This window comes from Anomaloglossus baeobatrachus, chromosome 4 (genome assembly GCF_048569485.1).
Source record: "Anomaloglossus baeobatrachus isolate aAnoBae1 chromosome 4, aAnoBae1.hap1, whole genome shotgun sequence".
Classification (NCBI taxonomy): domain Eukaryota; kingdom Metazoa; phylum Chordata; class Amphibia; order Anura; family Aromobatidae; genus Anomaloglossus; species Anomaloglossus baeobatrachus.
Window position 1 is genome coordinate 607,641,122 of NC_134356.1, and position 20,803 is coordinate 607,661,924.

Sequence of the window (20,803 nt, forward strand, 5' to 3'; positions counted from 1 at the left end):
TAGTAATGTCCCTATCCTGATTCCTGTAGTACTGTGCCTATCCTAGTCCCCATCCTATAGTAATGTCCCCAGCCTTGTCCCCATCCAGTAGTAATGTCCCCATCCCATAGTAATGTGCCAACCTTGTCCCCATCTTAAAGTAATGTGCCCAGCCTTGTCCCCATCCTATAGTAATGTGCCCAGCCTTGTCCCCATCCTATAGTAATGTGCCCAGCCTTGTCCCCATCCTATAGTAATGTGCCCAGCCTTGTCCCCATCCTATAGTAATGTGCCCAGCCTTGTCCCCATCCTATAGTAATGTGGCGGCAGCGGATCGGATGCAATGTAGTGACTGCTGCGGCGGCTGAAGGGGGGGGTTGGGCAGGGGCAGTGGCTATAACTTACTGATCGCTCTCCTCAGCCTCCACAGGCGCCGGAGTGAAGCTGAGGGGGCGGTCTCCGGCCCCAGATCCACAGTGATTGGAGAGATCGGTCACAAGACCGGTCTCTCCAATCAGAGCTGGGGGCGGGTGAAACAGAGGTCACGCAGGCTCCAGCCAATGATCAGTGCTACAGCTGCACTGATTATGGCTGGATTTCAATGTTTCAGCCATTTTCAATGGCTGCAACATTACAGTGGCTGTGATTGGCTGAGCGGCGTTCATCAGCCAATCACAGCCTCCGTAGGTCTGGAGAGGAGACACCACCCCTCCTGAGGTCCCCTCCTCCCCGAATATAAGGTATTTGCAAAGCGCTCGCAGCCACCGGGGCTCCAGGGCCGCGATTTCGCCATGACGTACTGGGAACGTCATGGGTCCTTAAGTACCAGGGAGCCATGACGTACCGTACGTATATATATATGTGTGTGTATATATATATATATATATATATATATATATATATATATATATACATATATATTTATATATATACATATACATATATATTTATATATATATATACATATAAGATTTTATATGTATATATATATATATATATATATATATTTTATAATTTTATATTGTTTTATTTTGTTTCCACCAGTTACAAATACCTCCTGTGATTCTAGAAGTCGGACAGTATATCCCACAGCTGGAAATTCTTGTTTCTCTCCAGGTAATCACCCATCATGATTTCATTTTCATACATTTTATAGATGAATGAATGTATCGATTGTACTGAGTTCCATTGTTAGGTCCGATGCTCATCTAGGGCATCATTGGGCAAGAGGTGGTTTTTAGAATGTCAGATCATCCCTCACACAACAATAAATAACTATAATGATAGCAGGCAAGTCTCTGTACATTGCGCTTATACACTATACCGAAGAACTTGAAAATGTATTGATTTTTCCATCACTTACGCACCAACAACATGTCTGTCCATCCTGTGATGTTTCCCACTTGGAGCTGTGAATGCAAGTTCAATATTGAGCTTTGGTGTGGGTGTATATATATTTTTATATATATATATATATATATATATATATATATATATATATACATATACACTGCATATATATATATATATATATTTATATTTATATGTAAGTGTTTGCCCCCTTCCTAATTTCTTATTCCTTTGCATCTTTGTCACACTTACCGTAAATGTTACTGATCACAAGAGAAATTTATATATAAGACAAAGGTAACACAAGTAAACCCAAAATGTAGTTTATAAATTAAAATTTTTATTATTAAGGGAAAAAGAATTTCAAACCTACAGGGCCCTGTCCAAAAAAGTGATTGCCCCCTAAACCTAATAACTCATTGGACCACCCTTAGCAGCAACAACTGCAATCAAGTGTTTGCGATAACTGGCAGTGGGTCTTTTACAACGCTCTTGAGGAATTTTGGCCCACTCATCTTTGCTGAATTGTTGTAATGTCAGCCACATTGGAGGGTTTCCGAACATGAACCACCTTTTTAAGGTCATGCCACAGCGTCTCAATTGGATTAAAGGGAATCTGTCACCTGGTTTTTGCCACCTAATCTGAGAACAGCATAATGTAGAGACAGAGACCTTGATTCCAGTGTTGTTTCACTTACTGGGCTCCTCAGTGTAGTTTTGATAAAATCATTGTTTAATCCTAGAACGCATACCTGGGGCCTCGTAGGCCTGCTAGGTTACTTGTTTTCTATTGTAGATTTCTATGGTTGTGCGTTCTAGGGTTAATCAGCAGGAGATTATCATTAAAGGACTACTTGGTGTGCTGCAGGTAGTCCAGCATATTCATGAGCTCTGTATAACTGCTAAATCTTTAGCAGAGAAAACAGTGATTTTATCAAAATGGAAGCAAATAGCTCAGTAAGTTACACATGGCTAGAATCAGGGTCTCTGTCTCTACATTCTGATGCTCTCTGATGGGGGAGCAAAAACCTGGTGACAGATTGCCTTTAAGGTCAGGATTTCGATTAGTCTTTCAAAAGCGCTGCAGGTCTTGATTACATGCACCCAGCTAGCTTTGACTAAAGCGGGCTTTACACGCTACGAGATCGCTACAGCTTTTGTGACGCACATCCGGCCGCTGTAGCGATCTCGTTGTGTGTGTGACTCCTAGGAGCGATTTTGGATTGTTACAAAAACGTCCAAAATCGATCCTCGTTGACATTGGGGTCCCTTCTCAAATATTGCTGCTGCAGCGTGTACGATGTAGTTCGTCGCTCCTGCGGCAGCACACATCGCTCCGTGTGACACCGCAGGAACGAGGAACCTCGCCTTACCTGCCGCCGCCCGCCATGCGGAAGGAATGAGTTGGGCGGGATGTTACGCCCCGCTCATGTCCACCCCTCCGCTGTGATTGGGCAGCCGCTTAGTGACGTCGCTTTGACGCCGCACGGACCGCCCCCTTAGAAAGGAGGCGGTTCGCCAGTCACAGCGGCGTCGCAGGGAAGGTAAGTAGTGTGACGGGTCCGGGCGATGTTGTGCGCCACGGGCAGCGATTTGCCCATGTCGCACAACAGATGGGGGCGGGTACCCATGCTAGCGATATCGGTACCGATATCGCAGCGTGTAAAGTGGCCTTAAGGTCCATAACATGTGTTCATCTGGTCTCTGAGTGTGCAGGGGATTAAGCAGAGTGCACTTTGCGGACATTGCTGACTGAGGCACCAGGCCGTTCTGTGGCATCTATGGCACATAGTGGAATACATCTGTTTGGTGCTCAAAGCTACAGGAGTTCAAGCTGAAGGGGACACTGAGATGGATAGGACTGTACCCCTTGCTTATGGAAAGTTTGCTCCAGGAAAACGGACATTAATCTGTTTGATTGAGCCCATACTTATATACTGTATATATGTACCCGCCGAACTAACTGTTTATTTGCTGTTATATCCCGAGCTTATAAGAGGCTGGTTTTATTTGCTTGCTGTACACTTTCTTTAGAGCCACCCGTCTGTTAACCTTGGCACTGTGAGTGTCCCCTATGTGACCTTTTGATTTCCGGCTTACATGACATCTGCTGTATCTTGTAATTCTGTACTGATTGTATCTGCTAATAATCATCATCAGGATAGTAATGCCACCATTAATCTTTGGGATTGCGTTTTGTAACGACACCAGGATTCTGCATTCATTTCCCTGTCGGAATTTTTTTCCCCACATTCAGAGTAACGCAACCATAAGAAGTCAGCTGGAGACGGAGGCAGCCGCTCTGTGGGACATACAGAATGCCACCATACGAGATCTAGACATGGTCATGGTAGGTAATAGTACATCAGAAGCACAGTACAACAATGTTATAAAAGAAGGGCAGCCAAATGTGTTGTTGCCCACAACAGTGTCCACTGAGCACACATTTCTTAAGGGCCCGTTACACGCTACGATATATCTAACAATATGTCGGCGGGGTCATGTCGTTAGTGACGCACATCCGGCATCGTTTGAAATATCGTAGCATGTGACAGCTACGAGCGACTGTGATCAAGCAAAAATACTCACCTTATCGTTGCTCGTTGACACGTCGCTCATTTTCTAAAAATTCTTCTGCGCGCTGGTTGTTCATTGTTGCCGGGGCAGCACACATCGCTCCGTGTGACACCCCGGGAACGATGAACTGCAGCTTACCTGCGGCTGCCGGCAATGCGGAAGGAAGGAGGTGGGCGGGGTGTTACATCCCGCTCATCTCCGCCCCTCCGCTTCTATTGGACGGCCGCTGTGTGACGTCACAGTGACGCCGAATGTCCCTCCCCATTCAGGTAGAGGATGTTTGCCGCCCACAGCAAGGTCGTTTGGGAGGTAAGTATGTATGACGGGGTTACCGACTTTGTGCGTCACGGGCAACAAATTGCCCGTAACGCACAAACGATGGGGGCGGGGGCGATTGCACATGCGATCACCCGAGAAATCGACGCGTGTAAAGCGGCCTTTACTTTGAACATGTGCGACATCACACAATTTGCAAATTGTCTCTTCAGTGAGGAGGTAGAAGAACTCTAGTGCCATCTATTGGCAGTAGCAATACTAAAAGTCAAAAGTGACCCTTTAACGAGCCTTGTGGTATGACTTTGAATTTATGCCAGACCAGAACCTCAATTTGCAGACATGGTGTTTCGGGATGGTTGTCCCTTGTCAGTGCAAGTATGACATCTGATCTGGCTGTATGAGAGGCGGTCTAAGGGGAAAGTTATTCTCCTTATGGAGACTGACACACCAGTCCAGCATGCCAGTGGTGAGGAGACTTTAAGCCGCTTAAGGAGCATTGCATCTTCAAGTCTCCTCACCGCTGGCATGCAGGACTGGTGTGTCAGTCTCCACAAGGAGAAAAACTTTTTCCTTAGATTACATAATTCTACACAGGATCGTTGAGTGGCTAGATACAATATTCCTGTTTTAGGTGTTTATACAAAATCAAGAAGTGATAGTTGGTAAAGGTGATATTTGCAGTGATCTAGGGTGGATATGGCTTCATTCTTACAATTTTGGTCTGAGATTGGTACAAAGATAACATCTGATCGTGGTTTGGGATGTGAAAACAATAATTGCATTATCTGTGGTGATTTAGGGAAGTAAGAGTTATACTGTAGTTTTTTATATCTATACATGAATAATGTAAAGGGTTTATATAAAAAAAATCCTAGGACAGGGAATAACTTTCTGATCGCTGGGAATACGACTGCAGAGACCCCCGGTGATCTGGAGAATGGGGATTTGATGGCCTGCCCTTAATGCAGCACAGGTGTACGTGCACAACTCCTCTCATTCATTGTCTATTTGATGGAAAGAAATAGCCTAGTGCTGGTGTGACGCCCTGGCAAAACCAGGTTGTCACAGAGCCTGCACAAATCCACCAAAATGCAGGCCATTCTCCTCTTTGGCACAAACACAGTCCCAACACAGGTATATGTCGCGGGCGGAGGGGACGCTGCGCTCGCTAACGCTCGGGTGCAGCGCTGCTGCTGCTCGGTGGCTCGAGCGGTGGGCCGGATCCGGGGACTCGAGCGGCGCTCCACGCCCGTGAGTGAAAAGGGGGTTAGTTTGTTTTGGGGATTTAGTCCGTGATGCCACCCACGGGTTGTGGTGAATATGGGCACCACCGCTGCTGGTGACGGGGATCCCGGGAGCGATGGTAGGGAGCAGTTGGGATGTTGTTTTCCCCCTCCATGGGTAGGGGTTGGTGGTCCCGGAGCCCGGTGGTGAGACGGGGAGGCAGGGTCGGTGAGGTGCAGGGTTGCAGGGACAGCGCGGCGTGGTGCCGGATGGCACGGGTGTACTCACTCAGCAAGAGATGCACAAAGTCTCCGGTAAACCAAACGGCTGGATGGACGGGTCCCGCAGCCAGCTGCAGTATCTCTCCCCGGACAGGTGATGGCGGCTGTCTTTCCCTGCACCTTTGTGTACTGTCTTGACTACTATGGCTCCCCAACGGTAGTCCGCTCCCCGGAGTATGGATGCCGGAGGAGCCCGTTTTGCCCGCAGGCGCTGGCCCTTGGGTCTCTGGCCATTGGCGGTGGCTGTATACCCTCATGGTGCGGACGGTTGCCTTCTAACGGGTCTTTGGCTGTTAGGAAACCCCTGGGGTTCCTGTCACACTCGGATTTGATTGTTGACGGCGACTCCAAGCCTAGTCGGGGTCCGATGGCCCTGCCTGTGTGTGCTAGCTTCACTTCGCTCCCCGGTCGGTACCGGCGGGCCACCGCCCGACCCCAGTCCTACGGTTCCACGTTGATTCACCACTCCTGCAGACGGCCACCACCATCTGCCAACCTTGTTGTCAGTGCCTGGGCCACAAACCCAGACACTCTCCACTTTACTCCTCTCACTTCAACCTCCTGAACTAAACTGCTCCTTTTCCCGCCTCCAGGCCTGTGAACTCCTCGGTGGGTGGGGCCAACCATCTGGCTCCGCCCCACCTGGTGTGGACATCAGACCCTGGAGGGAGGCAACAAGGGTTTTTGGTTTGGCTAATGTTACTGTCTGTGGGGTGGGGGTGTGTGTGTGTGTGTGTGTTACCTGTGACTACCTGGCTAGTCCAGGGCGCCACATATACACCAGCCACTCAGGCCCTAGTCACCACCCTTCCCCCATGATAATGGGGGGGAGCAAGACAGGACAGTGAAGTGGAGGAGCAGAGCAGTCTGTGTCAGAGAGAAGAGTGGAGAGCTGACAGGAGGGAATTGGAGCTCCCTGGAGAGGGTGGTAGTCGGGGTTGGAGCCCCGGACCACCGGACGACTGGACTAGCTACGCTGACTGGGTGGCAGTGAAGGCCACAGGCGATGGAGATCCAGTCACGGGGAACCTGAGGTAGACCGAGGCAGGGTTGTACCCCGGCGGTGCCGAGGGAGGGGATCCAGTCTGGAGGCCATTACAAGCGGACTAGTCCAGACAAGAGAGACAGACAGAAAGTGCAGGAGATAGGGCCCCTGGCTGTATATCTGCATGTGGGATCCAGCACACCCCTCCAGAGGCTCCAGGCATCCGACCTTGGTTTAAAACACAGATTCTGTGTGGTTACTGTCCCTCCGAATCATCTGCAGCTCATCCAGCACCACGACAACCGAACTGTGAGTTTCCTGCTCCCTGCAATCCTTCACAGTTCCCTGGGCCCCGGGACTACACCTCCCCTACCTGTGGAGGGGATCCCACCTTCCTGCCCCGCTCCATCAGCCCCGGGCGCCCACCTACAAGGCAGCGACGGTGTCACTATCCCTCACCGCAACCCACGGGTGGCATCACTGACAAACACTCTATCTGTGGCGCCCTGGACAAGCAAGGGGCCACAGGTAACAACACACACCCCCACCCCCAGCAGTTCACAGCAGTCATCCCCAGTGAGACCTGATTCCTTCCCTCGGGTTCAGACAGACACACTAGGTGGGCGGAGTCAAGCAGATAGGCACGCCCACCGAAGAGTCTAGCTGGTCTGAGGCAGGAAACTAGAGCAGACAAGTCCAGGCATAGGAAGAGAGAGGAGGTCTGCAGAGAGGCAGACGCAGACTGGGGCCTAGGTTGCAGCCTAGGGCCCTCGTGTAGCAGTCAGGCAGACGGTAGTGGCCGTCTGCAGGAGCCGGGAAGACAGTCTGGTGGAACCGTAGGTAGCCGGGGCTGGGCGGTGGCCCACCGGTACTGAACCGGGGAGCCAGCTGGAAACCGGAGCGCAGGAGGAGCGTACGGAAGGTGCAGGAATGGACTTACATTACCAACCTGGGGTCAGGGGAAAACACCGCAGCCGTCTGTGGGACCCGTCCATCCAGCCGTTTGTTTTACCGGAGACTTTGTGTTCATCATTGGCTGAGTGAGTACCACCGTGCCGTGCGGCACAGCGCTGCCCCCGCGACCCTGCACCTCACCAGGCCCCGTAACCCGCCTGCCAACCATCCCTAATACCCCATCGCCGGGCCCCGGGACCACCAACCCCCTACCCACGGAGGGGAGAACTAACATCCAGGCTGCTCACTGTCATCGCTCCCGGGATCCCCGTCCAGAGCAGCGGTGGTGTCACCAATCTCACCACATGGCGTCACGGACAATATCAAATCCCCACAATCAAGCCCCCCTTTCACTCACGGGCGAGGAACGCCGCTCGAGTCCCTGGGATCCGGCCCACCGCTCGAGCCACCACCGAGCAGCAGCCGGACCCGAGCAGTGGGAGAGCACAGCGTCCCCTCCTCCGCCCGCGACATATCCCCTGTAACTAACCCCTTTTCACTCATGGGCAACGGACGGCTGCATGAGCCCCGGATCCAGCTGCCACTCGAGCCACAGCCACCGCCCGGATCCGAGCGCCTCGAGCGCCCCCCCCCCCAGTTGTGGTCTGTCCCTTTTCCGCGACACTGGTGCTTCGCAATCCCATAGACAATGAATGGAGCAGAGGCTGCATGTGCACACCTCCTCTACAATCGGAATGGGGTGCAGAGCCCTGATCTTGAGATCATTGGGTGTACTAATGGTTGGACCTCCAGCTGTTGAAGCCTTTTTTGATGACAGAGTAGCCTCTAAGGGACTGTGGCCACCAAGATCACCTGATTTAACACCGTCTGATATTTTCCTTTTTCGGGCATTTGAAAGGTCGGGTGTTCAATCAGGATTCTGCAAAGAAGATAAAAAAAAAGTTGAAGGTTCTTACTTTAAAAATGTGTCAGGTTTGCCTACCTCAAAAAACTGTGTGAACATAGTAAAAGGGTCTTTGAGATCTTTTTGAAGCAGAAACTCTCCAAATCCTCCTCAAAACTCCTTGAAGACTTTGAATTTCTGCATCAAAAACTCATTTAGGCCCTGTGAGCACCCTGCAGATTTACCACGGATTTTGTCACGGAATTGCTGCAGAAAATGTGTCTAAAGGGCCCGTTACACACTATGATATATCTAACGATATGTCGTCGGGGTCACGTCGTAAGTGACGCACATCTGGCTTTGTTTGACATATCGTAGCGTGTAACAGCTACGAGTGACTGTGATCGAGCAAAAATACTCACCTTATCGTTGCTCGTTGACACGTCGCTCATTTTCAAAAAATCGAACGTCCTTCTGCGCGCCGGTTGTTCATTGTTCCCGAGGCAGCACACATCGCTCCATGTGACACCCCGGGAACGTTGAACTACAGCTTACCTGCGTCCTGCCGGCAATGCGAAAGGAAGGAGATGGGTGGGATGTTTACATCCCACTTATCTCCGACCCTCCTCGTCTATTGGGCGGCCAGTTAGTGACGTCGCTGTGACGCCGAACGTCCCTCGCCCTTCAGGAAGAGGATGTTCGCCGCCCACAGCGAGGTCATTCGGGAGGTAAGTACGTGTGACAGGGGTTACCGACTTTGTGCGACACGGGCAACAAATTGCCCATGTTGCACAAATGATGGGGGCAGGTGTGATCACACATGCAATCGCACAATAAATTGCCGCTTGTAAAGCGGCCTTAACATTGCTGCAGTCATTCCCCAGCAAATCCTATGGGTTTTAAAAATTGCTGTGTGCACACTGCATTTTTTTATACTCGTGGATTTACTCGTGGATTTTCCGCTGCGGAATTAATGAGCATGTCACTTCTTTTCTGTAGGTACCTGCGTTTTTTGCCATAGATAATGGTAAAAATCTGCAGGGACCAACCTGCGGAAAATCCACGGTAAAACCGCATGCAGATTTCGCTGCACCGCAAGTTTTTACCGCGGGTGTGGGATTCTTTAAGAGGGTCCAGATTTTTCTTAAGAAAAAGGCACTTTCTAGTGCACACATAGCCTAAAAAAGACTAGTGCCCATACCCTAATGGCAGTTATCCTTCAGTCATGTGACTAAATTATCATATCATTCCTGATCTAAATTACAGCACGCCAAAAAACAATTCACCGTTCCTGAATATCACATCTACCATTGGAAAAATAATTATTTTTAGATTAGAATGTGTATTGCAAAAATTCTTTAATTTCTCTCATTTTTTTTTTCAGAGAAAGTTGAACAACAGCGTCCTATCCCTGTCTGAATTGGCTCCTAAACTTAACGTGAGTATAGTCCATTATGTTAAATAATTAAGCGGTGTGTATGGGGTTAGAAGTTAACTTTTTTCTCAATACCACTCCAATCTTCTACATTGGCTTTGTCTATTATTACAACTCAGCAAAATTAAACGCGCTGTCTAGTGTGCCGCCCCCACGCCTGTAGCAGCCGGGCTGCTCGGATCCGGACCCGCTGTGTGGCTTGAGGGATTCTCCGGACCCAGGGGTCACGCGGACACGCCAAATGAAAAGGGGGACGTAGTTGTACGGGCTTGGCCGTATTCAGTTTGTGACACCACCCACGGTGTGTGATGAAGTGGGACACTACCGCTGCTGTTGTGGGACACCCGGGGGAGATGTAATGGCAGCTGGATGTTAACCCCTCCGTGGGTAAGGATGGTTGCCCTGGGACCCAGTGTCTCTGTGCAGGGTATGGCGATAGCAGGGGCCTGCGCGCCCGGACGTACCAGGGGGTACAATTTTTGTTGTATGGATTTTCAGCCATTCTTCCTTGGGAAAGTCTTCCAGTTCTGTGAGATTCCTGGCTCGTCTTGCATGCACTGCTCTTTTGAGGTCTAGCCACAGATTTTCAATGATGGTCAGATCAGGGGAATGTGAGGGCCATTGTAAAACCCTCAGCTTGCGCCTTTTGAGGTTGTCTATTGTTGATTTTGATGTGTTTTTTAGGATTATTATCCATTTGTAAAAGCCATCCTCTTTTCCAAGTTCATCTTTTGTACATATGGTTTTATGTTTGCGTCAAGAATTTGTTGAAGTTTCATTGAATCCATTCTTCCCTCTACCCGTGAAATGTTCCCCATGTCATTGGCTGCAACACAACCCCAAAGCATGATTGATCCATCCCCATTCTTAATGTTTGGCGATATGTTCTTTTCCTGAGCTTGGCTGTTTCTCTGTCTATGAAGACCATCTGTGCGGCCAGGACAAAGCTGCAAGGAGTCAAGAGAAGACGATGTGGCATGGTGATTACCAAATCTGGCGTAAACACTTTGATGAATCAGCCCCAATTTCTATACTAGTAAAGATCCTCTACAACTGCATATATAGGGTCCAATTCATTGTACATGCCAGCCATAATTGAATGGAGTTTTATAGTCTGATGCACCAAATGTCGCTCCTGCGACTTCTGCTTCGGTCACCAGGCCCCGCCATATTCCTGCCATGGGCGGTGCTGGTGATAGGAGAGGACTCAGTACCAGTAGAGTTGGTGAGTGCAGGCTCCAACCATCCACTAAGCTAGGTTTCCCTGGGACCTGCAGTACCACTGGCTGACTGTGGTGGTGTGTGCCTTTCAGCTGAAGTTACCACCATTGAGCCACAGCCAATGGGAAGACACCAAACCTTCTAATTCCTCCTCTTGTATGTTGGTTGCCGCCAGATATAGAGTCTAGTTTATTTTGATTTTCTCTAGTTCTCGCCCTGCTCTTTAGATTGATCCCTGTATTTTCACCTATGCCTGTCCTCTGACTACTCTCCTGCCTGCCGTTTTTGTACCTCGTTGCCATCTCTGATTTTGACCTTAGCCTTATTTCCCATGTCTTCCGATTTTGTCCCTTTTATGTATCTCCTGTTTTGGCTCTGCCTGACGACTACTCTTCTTGGGATTGCAGCCTTCCACAGGTAGCGATCTTTGGGGCCCTGTAGTAATTCCAAATCGCTGTATAGGTGTTGGGTTTCGGGGTTCTCGGGATCCTGCTTAAGAGTGCTTTACACGCTCCCATCTCGCTAGCAAGATCGCTAGTGAGCGTACCCGCCCCCATCTGTTGTGTGTCACGGGCAAATCGCTGCCCATGTCGCACAACATCGTTTACACCGGTCACACGGACTTACCTTCCCTGTGACGTTGCTGTGGCCGGCCAACCGCCTCCTTTCTAAGGGGGCGGTTTGTGTGACGTCATAGCGACGTCACACGGCAGCCGTCCAATAGAAGCGGAGGGGCGGAGATGAGCGGAACGAACATCCCGCCCGCCTCCTTCCTTCCTCATTGCGGGCGGCCGCAGGTACGAGGTTGTTCCTCGTTCCTGCGGTGTCACACATAGTGATTTGTGCTGCCGCAGGAACGACAAACAACCTCGCTACTGACCAGACAACGATTTTTGGTAAATGAACGACGTATCACAGACCAACGATTTTTGCCTCTTTTGCGATCGTTTAAGGTCGCTCATAGGTTTTACACGCTGCGATGTCGCTAACGACGCCGGATGTGCGTCACAAACACCGTGACCCCGATAATATATCGTTAGCGATGTCGCAGCATGTAAATGGCCCTTTAGTGAGCGTCTAGCCTCTAGCCTGTCCATGACAACTATCCTGAACCTGTGGTTCCAGGCAGATATTACACCGAATTCATTAGCAGGTAAACAACATTCAACACATCTTCTCAGTGGCGTGCGCCTTCTTGCACCTCAACAGAAATGCTGCTCCCATCAGAGACTGGAGTACCATTTCTCATGTAGAAAGTGCAGTCACTATTTATGGTTTTTATGGACATCCCCCTTCCCGTCTCCTTCCCAGCTCCAACCATTTTGGCAGAGCTGTCTGAACCTGGCATGAAAATGTTAAAAGGCAGATATTTTTGGTGCAACTCTGTGTTGCACATCATTTTTGAGTTTTTACAAAGTGTGGTGTGCCATTTGTTTAGTGAATGTGGGCCATACTATATAGTTGTTATATAAAACAATTAACATTTTTCTCTTTTAAGGTTGGGATACAACGTGCTGTGGAAAATATTTACCTCCTAAAAGGACCTCTGATTCAGGGAACAATTGACCAACTGAAGAATGTAAGTCGTACATACTGTATGGCGTTATTCACAGGAACCCACCGCAGAATGTGTAACAAGTCACCCGCCGACCATGTGCTATTGGTAATACTGGTTGGCTCATAGGTAGAGGTAAAACCATTGGCCTCCTAGTTATTGGATCCTGAGTGTAACTGCAGCACTACATGCCTATAGCTATGTCGCGGGCGGGGAGGAGGCCGCTGCGCTCTCGCTAACGCTCCGGTCCGGCGCTGCTGCTGCTCGGTGGCTCGAGCGGTGGGCCGGATCCGAGGACTCGAGCGGCGCTCCTCGCCCGTGAGTGAAAAGGGGATAGTTTTTGGGGTTTGGGAAGTTGGTCCGTGACGCCACCCACGGTTTGTGGTGAGGTTGGGACACCACCGCTGCTCTAGACGGGAAACCCGGGAGCGATGACAGGGAGCAGCCGAGATGTTTCTCTCCCCTCCGTGGGTAGGGGGGTTTTGGTGGTCCCAGGGCCCGGTGAGGGTAACTAGAGAGTGGATGGCAGGGTTTGGTGAGGTGCAGGGTCGCGGGGGCAGCGCGGTGCCAGACGGCACGGTGGTACTCACTCAGCCAATAACGTATACGGAGTCTCTGGTAAAACAAACGGCTGGATGGACGGGTCCCGCAGCCGGCTGCGGTGGTCACTCCCGGTAGGTTGGCGGTGACTGCCTTTCCCTGCACCTGTAGTGTGTTTTCGGCCCCGATGGCTTCCCACCGGTAGCCCGCTCCCCAGCGTGGATAGATGCCGAGGGAGCTCCTTTTGCCCGCAGGCTCTGGCCCTGGGAATTGTAGCCTTGGTGGTGACTGTATTTCCCTTCACGGTTGAGCGGTTGCCTTCAATCGAGTGTTTGCTGCTGGGAATCCCCGGAGGTTCCCGTCGCTAACGGATTTGACCGGTTTTACGGCGACTCCAAGCCTGGTCGGGGTCCGTAGGCCCTGCCGGATGGTGGTGGCGTCTCTTTGCTCCCCGGTTCGGTACCGGCGGGCCACCGCCCATCCCCAGTCCTGCGGTTCCGCGTCAATCGGCCCCTCCTGCAGACGGTCACCACCGTCTGCCAGCCTTGCTGTATGTGCCCGGGCCGACCGTTCTCCAAAACTAAGTCTGGGCACCCTTCTCCAATACCCTGCGACCGGGTCTCCGACTCCTCCGGTCCCAAACCACCGTCTGCGACCTAACCAACGTCACCCAGGGAGCTACAACTCCCTCAGCTCCTCACTCTTTGGGAGCTACCACTGAATTGACTCTAAAGTCTTCTCTCCACTTCCTCCCTCCCACCAGTCTGCCCGACCCCTAGGCACCCTGTTCCAGCTAGACCAACCACTGGTGTGCCTGACAGGGTGTGGTGTCAGGTGTGGCTAGGAATTGAGTGCTGATGGAAGCAATACCAATAGTTAGGATCCCAGAACCATGGGTGGGGAGTTCTGCACCATAAGAGAAAGGGGTGCAGTTCCCTGTGACAGCGTGATAGTCAGGGGCATCACAAATACAGCTTTATCATGTCCTTCCAAAAGAGTTCAATTTAAAACCTCACGGGCCCCCGATTCATTAAGATTGGCATTTTGAAGGGGTTGCTGGAATATGATGTGCTTAACTGACTGAGGCACACACCATTAGGTGCATTGTACAAGCGCCTCCAGTAGATATGTGATCCAGTTAGGGGCCGGAGTACATTTCTGGACTGAGTTATGAATTTGCCGGGCGGACATCCCGTCCATGCGCTGCACATATTGGCGTAGCTGGCCAGGACTGACGTAAAAACAGCAGCAGGTGTTTCACGACAGAATTCTGGGGTACACACATTAATGAATTAATCAACTCCAATGGTTTAGATTACGTTTGTTTTATGTATATGTCTCTTTAATATAACTATTGCATTTGAACAATTCGACTATAAAGTAAATGACTCATTTCACTTTCTGGTTATTTCTATAGGAGAGTAAGTGCCTGCTCAATAAAGCGATCGCATACTTTATCCAATACATTGACTGGGTGAAGCAAACTGTAAGTTATAACTAAAATTTCACTAAGCGTTGAAGTTTCTGAGCTTAAATTAATTATTATTTTTTCTTCCTGAAACAGCGCCACTCTTACCCATTGACTACTCTTATCCATTGGCTACTCTTACCCATTGGGCACTCTTACCCATTGGCCATTCTTACCCATTGGTTACTCTTACCCATTGGTTACTCTTACCCATTGGCTACTCTTACCCATTGGCTACTCTTACCCATTGGCCACTCTTACCCATTGGCCACTCTTACCCATTGGCCACTCTTACCCATTGGCAACTCTTACCCATTGGCTACTCTTACCCATTGGCTACTCTTACCCATTGGCTACTCTTACCCATTGGTTACTCTTACCCATTGGCTACACTTACCCATTGGCCACTCTTACCCATTGGTTACTCTTACTCATTGGCCACTCTTACCCATTGGTTACTCTTACCCATTGGCCACTTTTACCCATTGGTTACTCTTACCCATTGGCCACTATTGGTATTGCAGTTCAGCCTCCTCCACTCGCACAAGGGGTGAACTACAACCAGGAAAAAAGAGTGGTGGAAACTAGATATCCTTTGTAATCTCATACAGCCCTGTAATTATACCGGATGTCGGCAGTCGCAGTATCAACACAGATTATACAGATTATCTGCAGATTACAATCGTGTATTGGAATTATATGATCTCCAGCATGTTAAAACATGCTAAGCAAACATATCACAATTATCTTAGTCAATCCCTAACGGTATGAATTAATTGCAAAATACCAAGGCTGTAGTCAGCTGTAAAGGTCTTTTAAAGCTTCTTGGGCGTGGAAGGCCATCACCTTCTTACTCACGGTGTATAACCGCCATAGATTAGTTGCAGTAGAACCTGTTTCTGCATGTAGTACACTAGTTTTATATGAGTATTTCGATTAATTGAGAATTGACACTAAATCATGAAAACTATCACATTCATATAATAAAGTAACTCTTCAACACTAGACTGAAAAGTGTCAATAGAGTTCTTATGAGTAATGCTAATAATTAGATTTTATTACAGAAATTATCACTAATAATAATAATTTTTATTCATTTATATAGTGCTATTAATTCCATAGCGCTTTACATACAATGGCAACACTGTCCCCATTGGGGCTCACAATCTACATCAGTATGTTTTTGGAGTGGAAACCAATGCAAACATGGGGAGAACATACAAACTCCTTGCAGATGGTGTCTTTGGTGGGATTTGAACCCAGGACCCCAGTGTTGCAAGACTGCAGTGCTAACCACTGAGCCACTGTGCTGCCCATGGTATTTTCTGTGGATTTTGAGCACCAGAGACCATATCCGTGACAGTATACATTGGAATAGAAGTTGCCCATAATACCATGAAGGACATATAGTGATGGAAGTGACTGCAGTCCATTGTTTATCGTCTGTATTCTCATTGCAGATCACAGATGACATTGCTTCCTGCCGCTCAGTGGCCACGACACTTGACAACGCTCGCACTGTGGTCTGCGACAATGTGACTGATCCCTGGGTGAGTGGAATGGCAAGCAAAGGTCCAAGATACTTATGGGCCATTAAATAGATTTAGCCTGAAAATGACTGATTTATTAGAAGACCAATACCACAGCAGATCAAGTTACAGTAGGATAGACTTAGAAATTGTATGAGTCTTCTATACATTCAATGGTAAAAAAAAGTGATAACTGACATAACGGAGGTCACACAAGGAGAAATAAATCATGGCGTGCTCTATTACATTATATTCCTGTATTACAGTCCCACTTGGAAGACCAAGGGGTCCATGAATCAAACCCTTATTTGTAGGGTAAACCCCAATAATCATATGGAAAGACATTTTCTTGGAACCTGCTTAGTCCCTTCTCAGAGCGCAATAGATAAACAATATAGTCTTTATAGTTAATGTATAAAGGGGTTAAATTTCATAAAAAAGGCTGGGATCGCATTGGAAAGGTTTGAATAGGGCCGTTCCCTGGACCCTCGGCTGCTGTGACTACAAGTCATAAGGTTCCTGTGTATATATTGGACGACCCCATTAGGGGTCACTACACCTCTGTCTAACCACTTAGATGCCATGGTCTCTGGTTATTATAACATCTAGGAGGTTGAAATGCTATTATCAGAGCTTGCTCAAACAGAGCTGTCACAGGAGGGTGTCCACTGTGAAAAATAACCAGAAGCCACCAGGTATCCAGTGGGATCCATGTGTGAGCTCACGTGAGGCAACTCCTACCAAGAACATATAGACTGGAATATGGGACATCAGGCAGGGGGCAGTTCAGCCCCAACTCGTAGGCCCGAAGAAGTAGCTGCTACTACAGTGTTTCCCCAAAAATAAAACCTACCCCGAAAATAATCCCTAGCAGGAATTTTCAGTATTTTCAACGTAAGGCTTAAATATAAGCCCTACCCCGAAAAAAGCCCTAATCATGGTTCAGTAATGAAGTATCTATGCAGCTGAAAAAGTTAAAGAATACTGTGAGACACTTCATTGTAGAAAGCAGACACCCCCAAGAGAGAAGAAAGAAGACAGAAGACGCTCCAATCATACTCCTCAAATGGGAGGATCTGCAGTGGAACGCACACCCACACACAGCAGATCGCACACCCACACACATCAGATCACACACCCACACACATCAGATCACACACCCACACACATTAGATCACACACCCACACACATTAGATCACACACCCACACACATCAGATCACACACCCACACACATCAGATCACCCACACACATCAGATCACACACCCACACACATTAGATCACACACCCACACACATCAGATCACACACCCACACACATCAGATCACACACCCACACACATCAGATCACACACTCGCACACATCAGATCACACACCCACACACATCAGATCACACACCCACACACATCAGATCACATACCCACACACATCAGATCACACACTCACACACATCAGATCACACACCCACACACATCAGATCACACACCCACACACATCAGATCACACACTCACACACATCAGATCACACACCCACACAAATCAGATCACACACACAACTTTTCCCCCAACCGTGTTTCCTCAAGAGTAAGCCCTACCCCAAAAATAAGCACTAGCACATTTTTTGTGGCAAAAAAAGAGTGTCTTATGTTCGAGGAAACACGGTATTATGCACCTGTCAGGAAAATCCTGGCATAAAGAAGATTCAGAGACAGCAGATTTGTTGCAGATATAAAATCTCTTGTTTTCTTCTAAACAGGATTATTTCTGAAGCATGTGCTTGGTTTTCTACAAGCCCCATTCAGACAAATGGAAGAGTTAGGAAATTGTATCTAAAAAATCATACTCTTAAAATAATAGGTCCTAAAAGCTAGATGGACTAGCAATAGACCAATGCAAGTTGTGGGATAATTGTGCTTACGGTACATACTTGATTCAAGCACTCCGCATTCTCTTGGGATTTGCCAGAATTGATAATAAATATATGTAGTCTTCCAAAAATGAAGTGCTGAAAGGTAATGATAACGTGTTTTCCTTTGTAGAACGGCTTTTGGTTTTGCCTTGGTTGGTGCGCCATTCTCCTGATTCCCAATATATTACTTAGTATTAAATCTGCACAGTATATGGCACCCAAGTCTCGGTGAGTATATCCGGGGCTTTATACGTATACATACTCCTAAAATGACAGAAGGTAGCACTCCAAATGTATTGAAAGGCTTAAAATCATGGACCTGCTATTAACAAGCTTAGTTCACTTGATAAATGTGACCTAAAATCCATCTCCTTGGAGAATACAGCACTTTCTCATCACTTTTCAGATCTCATACATGACTTTTTAAAAGTAGCACTTTATACTGAAAATGGACAAAAAGGGCAAGTGTCAGCAGAAGAATCACCCATTGTTCAGATCACATTTTTGATGTTAAACTTATTTTTTAAGCTGTTTTGGATATTTTTTTCCATATTACAATCTATGGAAAAATAATCCTAAAAGATGTCGTTCTCACTGTGATCCCTAAGCCTCATTATAGACTCACAATGTTCTGTAGAGATCATTTCTCAGGGGTCATCTTATCACAGGCAGGATTAAAATGAATGTTATAGATAACACCCGATCCTCCAAACACAATGGGCGATGTCACCGCTCAATTCATCCGCCTAGCTATAAAATGACCTCTGCACAGATCACAAAGCATGACCATAATACTTTTCCTTAGAAGACAAGGAACATCTCCAGCTGTCATGGCCGTCTCTCTGTATTTTGAGACTAGTGACAGGATCAGGACTAGAGTCTCTCATTCTCATCTGAGACTCTACATATTAAATGTGCTTTCTTTGGGTGTGGCAAGAGTTAATGTCAGTTTTCCTTGCCAGTAGCTTCTGACTCCTGATCAGGTGTTTCCGGTTTGGAACCACTCCCAGTCCCTTTATATACCCTGTGCTTCCAGCAGAGGGTGTCGGCTATTCACTTTGCCATTTGGATTCTGCGCCTGGAGGTGGAAGGAGCTGCTGGAGCCCTTGCTGTTCATTGCGGTGTAGGCTGCAGTAATGGCGCCTGACTGTTGCCTAGTTGTTGGAGTTACTCTGTTGTTGTTTTCCTCCCTGCCTGTCTTACCTTCCCTTGGTGTGTTGTTTTAGTGCAGCAGTGGGACTAGGGATCCTTACCTTCTACTCCCTAGTCAGCGCTTACTGCAGGGTCCCTCAGAGCTTCAGATTACTGCTCAGTGACAGGTGAGGATTTTGTATAGTAGGAAGTGGCTAGGAATGCAGGGTACAGAGTCAGGTAACAGGAGAAGGTGTCCATCTTTCCCCTCACTAGCATCAGGGCCCACCAATGTTATGTCCCTGGTATACCGCTTGTTTGTCTTGGTAAAACCCCTGTCTGTTGTGTGTTTTACATCACGCTGGACCTTCCCTAAATCCGAGTCATAACAGCTGCCTTTTAGGCTGGGGCCACACGGGGATTACTGCGATCCTCTCACATGACACTCGGCTCACGCTGGCAATACAGCAGAGCCGAGTGTCATGCGAGTGTCCCTGTGACTGAGGTCCGGTCGTGTGAGCGGACCTCAGCTGCGGGAGGCGGGCCGGCACTGAGGAGGGGAGGGAGGGATTTATCTCCCTCTCTTCACTGTAGTCGACTATTGCCATTCTCGCCCGGTGTACCGAGTGCAGTGCGATTTTTCTCTCCTCCCATAGGCTTGAATGGGTGCGAGAGAAAACAGGATCGCATTACAGTCGCTGCGACTGTTTTCTCGGTCCAATTAGGACTGAGAAAATAATCGCTCATGGGTGCTGATACATAGGCTAATATTGGTCCGAGTGGAATGCGATTTTTTTATCGCACTCCACTCGCACCGATTTTCATGCCATGTGGATAGGGCTTATGATGTCGAAGAAATATGTTTAACATGAAGTCACTAATGCTTCAACAAACACTACATAAATGAATAGTACAGGTGAAAAAAAAGAAACTGTAATATATGTTATTACATAAATCTGCTTCTTTCTCCAGTTATGAGCCACTTCTTCCCCCTCTTTCCCACATCCTAAACTCACCATACACTCTGAAAAAAAATGATCTCAAATCCATTTGTGGGGTGTCAGGCTACACCCCCTATTATACTTTATAGAGCGAGTAGGAGGGAAGTGCGCTCTGCTAGTGAGAGCCCATGCACACCTAGCCAGAGAAGGGAGGTGCGCTCTGTTAGTGAGAGCCCATGCACACCCAGCCAGAGAAGGGAGGTGTGCTCTGTTTGTGAGAGCCCATGCACACCCAGCCAGAGAAGGGAAGTGCGCTCTGTTAGTGAGAGCCCATGCACACCCAGCCAGAGAAGGGAGGTGTGCTCTGTTAGTGAGAGCCCATGCACACCCAGCCAGAGAAGGGAGGTGTGCTCTGTTAGTGAGAGCCCATGCACACCCAGCCAGAGAAGGGAGGTGTGCTCTGTTAGTGAGAGCCCATGCACACCCAGCCAGAGAAGGGAGGTGCGCTCTGTTAGTGAGAGCCCATGCACACCCAGCCAGAGAAGGGAGGTGTGCTCTGTTAGTGAGAGCCCATGCACACCCAGCCAGAGAAGGGAGGTGTGCT

General features: G+C 48.5%; 1 protein-coding gene across 2 annotated transcripts in view; it reads left to right on the plus strand.

The window, feature by feature from the left end:
• PROM2 (prominin 2) overlaps positions 1-20,803 on the plus strand; it is a 157,790-nt gene that overhangs the window by 126,845 nt on the left and 10,142 nt on the right. For both annotated transcript variants that reach the window (XM_075346185.1, XM_075346184.1), the window contains exons 16-22: positions 1,024-1,095; positions 3,587-3,679; positions 9,855-9,908; positions 12,625-12,705; positions 14,639-14,707; positions 16,150-16,239; positions 18,258-18,355. In XM_075346185.1, coding sequence (XP_075202300.1) covers positions 1,024-1,095; positions 3,587-3,679; positions 9,855-9,908; positions 12,625-12,705; positions 14,639-14,707; positions 16,150-16,239; positions 18,258-18,355 — 557 coding nt within the window. The remainder of the gene's footprint in view (positions 1-1,023; positions 1,096-3,586; positions 3,680-9,854; positions 9,909-12,624; positions 12,706-14,638; positions 14,708-16,149; positions 16,240-18,257; positions 18,356-20,803) is intronic.